General features: G+C 34.3%; 1 protein-coding gene across 1 annotated transcript in view; it reads right to left on the reverse strand.

Annotated features, from left to right (window-relative positions):
- The window catches only part of LOC108767461 (uncharacterized), a 17,723-nt gene extending 12,695 nt beyond the window's left edge, over positions 1-5,028 (reverse strand). Inside the window, exons 1-6 of the mRNA XM_018517374.1 lie at positions 4,913-5,028; positions 3,702-4,404; positions 3,291-3,612; positions 1,276-1,616; positions 992-1,217; positions 539-877 (exon numbers count right to left, since the gene is read on the reverse strand). Of these exons, the coding sequence (XP_018372876.1) occupies positions 539-877; positions 992-1,217; positions 1,276-1,616; positions 3,291-3,612; positions 3,702-4,342 (1,869 nt within the window). The 5' untranslated portion in view covers positions 4,343-4,404; positions 4,913-5,028. The remainder of the gene's footprint in view (positions 1-538; positions 878-991; positions 1,218-1,275; positions 1,617-3,290; positions 3,613-3,701; positions 4,405-4,912) is intronic.
- Between the last annotated feature and the right edge of the window lie 461 nt (positions 5,029-5,489).

Below are 5,489 nucleotides of genomic sequence, written 5' to 3' on the forward strand. Positions count from 1 at the left end.
TATATACGTATGTACACTCCCGGCCAAAAGTTTGGAAACACTTGCGCATTTCATGAGAAGTTATATGAGTAAATATTTCGGTGAAAAAAAGTCGTATAGAAGTTTTCGACCACGCATTTTAAAATACAAAAATAGGGCCTTAAATTTAAGTTTGAATTTTAGAACGATAATTTTTCGCAGATATAAAATTTTTTGTTGTGTAATGCGAAACAATCGCAAATATTTCCATACTTTTGGCCTGGGATGTACATTGATCATTTCGTCTAAAACGACCTTTAGGATAACATAATATATAAAAGATAAAACAATTTAAAATTAAAAAACAAAATTTCGATTAGATTTAAAATAAAAATTTAAATTAGATTTAACTCATGTGTTACGTCTTATCAAAATATTGTATATTCTAATATAAGAATTTTATTAATTTTTGAAGATGTTGTAAAACATCAAAATTCCTAATTATATTTAACTCCAACTTACCTTTTTTTCTAAAAAAAATATACATATAATTTATACATATATACAAGTTCTACATTACCGATTTTATATCTTCGACAAATCTCCAGGGTATGTCAGACAAGGGCATCAAAGTAGGTAGAGGGAAAGCCTCTTCTTCTTGATCTAGTTCAAATCCTGGCACAACAGTTTTCAACGTATTAAAGACGCCAGTCACGGTCTTGGCTAGAAATCGATCCAAACGAGGCGCTACTGCGTCGGCTTTCTTGCCCGCGCTACTACTAGGTCGAAGAAAGTGACGCAGTTGTGGCGGACATTCGTTCGCCAATCGCGTACATAAAGTTTTCAAATACATTTCCAATTCGATCCGGCCACCCTCAGGCAATACCAATTCCGACATGATATTTGCTAATGATGGAATCTGGAATTTTGCGAGCATAATAGTTATTAAATTTAGATTACAGCTCTGAATTTATTTGTATTAATTTATTTATATATAACTTTTTAAAATATGTTTTAGTTGCAAAAACCTTACTTCTTCTAAACTGAGATGCAATTGAATAAAATCAGCGTATTGCCTTTTGACTGTAGCAGTGGTTGTTTCGAATAAATCTACCCCACGTTGTTCGACATCATCAAATTGTATACAATAGTACAATTGCTGCGAGCCGTCCGTTGCAGTATGGAACTCAGTCCAAGGAATTGATAAATTCATAAATTGGCTTCCTTCATATATTACATAGGATTTTTCTTCAACATGTCTGAAATTTGTAGGCCTATGTAGCAATGTAATTGAGATTAAACATCATCACTACTAACAATGGTGTGGTTGCTGTAGATTTCTGTTGTAACAAATTTCTAAGCCTAGCGATAGTCGTAGCAAAATCCGTCGGCTCTTCGTATACCGGTGATATCTTATCTTCATCTAATTCCAAATCTGTGTCCGTTATGCTTCCTCCCCACAGACCTCTGTGCTCTATAGAGAGACCTTCCAAACACAGAGTTGGTCTTTCTGGAGTTACCATTAAAACTGCATTCTTGTCTTCACTAGTATTAGTTGCGGTTGGACTAGAATTAGAAACAGATTTTGGCAATTGCTGTGGAATCACAGCCGCTGTCACGGATGTAATGCCATCACTCAAAGCAACACTTATGGTACCCTAAAAAATTAAATTATTGTATGTATCATTATTGTGTTATATATATATATATATATATATATATATATACATACATATACATATATATGTGTATACCTGGCTAAATTTATATATGTAAATATATGTATTATGATGTTTTCAAGAAAGGCTTTATTTAATCTAAAATTCAATCTACAAGATAAGAAAGTTTAGTCCTTATTGTCATATTTTGGAGAGTACCTAAAACGTTTAAAATATCTCAAGAAATACTCAACGGAGCATATTCTCACCCTAGAGGTGGATGGGCGGGTAACTTTTCGATTTTGATTTTTTCTTTTTCTGTCAAAGCCATTATGCCCAATTACAACGACAGACAGAATACTGAATAAAAAAGATTTTAAAAAATTTTTAAGCAAATAGTGAGAAGAAAACGAAAGAAATATTAAACAATTAGTTAGAAGAACTTAAACTGGTATAAATACATACACACATATGCAATATTAAAAAGATAGGTATGTATTTCCAATACAAATTTTGCTTGGAAACATACATACATATGTAAGAAAGTTCAAACACAGAAAGTTAATGTTTAGGCTGGAATTTTGTGCAATAAAATTATTGGGACTTTCATCATCTAATATATTTTCACATCTGCGGAGGGCTCTTTGCACAGAAAAACATTTCTAATGAATACATATATATTATGTAGTATGGAACATTCATGAACTCATTGCTACGACTTGCCCACCAGAAAATCTTCTGAGTCTCGAGGAAACGAAGTATGCGGCCCTGTTGAAAAAGTACGAAAACGTACGATTCGCGTACGAAAGAACCTTGTGTCGTTTTGATGAAGGTGACCCATAGAATAAACATTAGAAATTTCTCTTCGTGTATGGTTGAACTTTCAAGTGTTTCACGGCTATTTGATACAACATCTCGCCGCCAGAATGCAACATTCTCGCTGTCCCTGATTACGGCTTTCTCGATGTACATATTTAACGAACATTATAAGGCGGAAGACCGAGCAAAATTTGTATTACGTGTGAACCGAGTAATGCGATCATACTGCGTTTATCTTATGACAATTATCTTTTTAACATTTCTATCAGTTTAATTTCTTCTAACTAATTATTTAATATTTTTTCTGTTTTTTTTTTCATTATTTGCTTAACATTTCTTCCATTCTTTAAATTTCTGTATTCTGTCTCTCGTTGTAATTGGGCATATGTATGTATGTATGTATAATGTCTTTGACAGAAAAAGAAAAAATCAAAATCGAAAAGTTACCCGCCCATCCACCTCCAGGGTGAGAATATGCTCCGTTGAGTATTTCTTGAGATATTTTAAACGTTTTAGACTTATTTTTTAATTTCGCTGATTACAGCGCCGTCTGTCATCAAAAAAATGTTTGTAATAGGTAAAATTTATGTAACTTTTTCTGAAGAAGCGAAACCTGCAATAAAAATGGGGGTTCCCATTTAAAATTTTAAACTTACCCTCTCTTTCACTCACAGCGGGTGGGGGTGGGGGGTTATGTTAGATGTCAAAAGATAGCTTTTTTGAAAACATTGAATACGTGTATCTTCAGATTTCTGATCCGATGTGTATTTCTCGAGATATTCGACCGTTTCCACACTTTTCGGACACCCTGTATACTATATATTACTATATGATATTGTTACTATTAGAATTTACATTGATATTTTGTTTAACTGGAGCAATGACACTATCAACTTCGTTTGATGGAGCTTCCAATAATATTAACATATTCTCAATTAACCAATCTGGGCAACTTATTGTGTCTATTGTTATTAAAAGTCTCTTTGCTAAAATAGATAACAAAAGTTTGCATGGTAATGAACTAGTTAATTCCCATTGTAAAAACTCTTGTGCCAGGACAGTAACTAAACGATATAACATATGCTCCAACGTCGACGTACTGCGAGATCCAGGGTGTAAATATTTATAAGCTTCCTCCATGCTAGTTGCAGTACCCTTTTCAACTCTACGTAATGCTCTGTGGAAATATGGATATATACTGATATAAATAAGTAATTAACTTTGCTAGATTTGCAAAGATAATTCTTGAGATGAATATATTCATACCTATGATATTCCTTTAAGTGCAACAATAACACATTTGCTAATTTATTAGTAACCTTTATCTTATCTACGAGACTAGTTTTCCAAACCAGCCTGGTCAAGAACTTGCTCAATAAGTTCTGTGCTTCATCAGGGAATGATCTGTCATTACTTATATTCCTATACCACATTTCTACATACTTTGCGTTAATCTCTCGCGTTATTTCTGTTATGTTCAGCTTTTTTTTTCTTGTCAAAGGGCTTTCCTTGCAGGTATTAAACGTTGCATCATTATTGCATGTAACACTATCTTCTGCAGAATTCAAGTTCTTTTGGTTCTCACTATGACTCTTGTAAATGACCTCTATACTTTCATCTTTATTTACAGAAAATTCTGAACTTAACTGATTCACTAGTTTTTTGTATATCCACTTGTTTATAAATTTTAAAGGAATCGGACTGTTGGCTTTCAGCGTGAGACGTAGCAAATAACAACTCATCCATATAGATATAATTGTAATAAATACTGCCCAAGAGACAGAAATGTATATTGGCAGAGGTGTGACATCTATCCACCCTTGTACAATCAAGGATAACATTACAGCTGCTATACTAAAAATTAATAGTATTTGGTTCAACCAACTCATTGGTATAACTTTCTCCATTTTGTACACTCTAATGCTTTCAACAACTTAAGTGTCACATTTTGTGCTATAGTAATCAAAACCTGTCAAAAGAAAAGAGCTATATTTAATTTATTTTCAGCTAATGTTACACAAAGATTTAAAGAATATGGACTGCGCGATCCATATCTAAGTAGTGTATCAAATGTGGTCGATAATAATGAGAGAGAGGGACCGTGGGAGACGGCCAATCTCCCTCTCATTCTCTCTCCCATTACACCATTGAATGGAAAGAAATAGAAATGGCCGTCTGCCACGGTCCCTCTCTCTCATCCCTATCGACCATTTTGATACACGAATCGCGCAGTCCATTCTCTATGTCTTTGGTGTTACACCATATAAAATCAGGTTATATAATTAAGAGATACACGCTTGCTTTCGAACTGGTAAAATTATAAAAAATTCTGAACTTAGAGAAAATCTAAAACATTATATGAAAAATTCTAAAAAAAAAACATTTACCAAGGTTGAGCCTTTCAAATACTGTTCAACTATTATTTATCAACTTAAATTATTTAAATCAATAATTACCGATCGTTTTAAAAAACGTACCACGTATGTGTTTTCCCACTTCACACACAACTATTTACTTTATTGTCATTCTTAAAGTTCTCTTGTAGGTGATTAACCTCGCCATCAACTCGATTGCTCCATTCAGGGGTTCTTCTTCTTCTTCTTTAATTAATGGCTCCCGCCTTCGAGTAACAAAAGGAGGTTGATACGGTCAGATCACGTCGGAAAAATTGTCTTCCGAGAAAAAGTATATAATATATAATGATGCACCAAACAAAACGAAAAAGCGGTTTTGCCGACTGGAGCGCCAGAGCCGGAGCAGGATGCTCCGACTAGATAACCACGCGACCGAGTGCCCAGAGCTGAGCGGAGCAGCGTGCTTCGCTAGGATAGGAGGGATGAGGCGCAGGAGGGACAAAGCGCCTGCGCGGGTCGTGAGAAGGTGCGAGAATCCGAATTCAGAAATGCCTGTTGCAAGCTTTACTAAAGTTGAGAATAAGACGGCATAAGCAGTCTGAAGAGTCCGATATGGCCCGCGAGAATCTCAAAAAAAAAAAATCAATGTACAACAAATATGTAACAACATATGCAATGCATTAGTTTGCACAATATGTTA

Source organism: Trachymyrmex cornetzi, unplaced genomic scaffold (genome assembly GCF_001594075.2).
Source record: "Trachymyrmex cornetzi isolate Tcor2-1 unplaced genomic scaffold, Tcor1.1 scaffold680, whole genome shotgun sequence".
Lineage (NCBI taxonomy): Eukaryota > Metazoa > Arthropoda > Insecta > Hymenoptera > Formicidae > Trachymyrmex > Trachymyrmex cornetzi.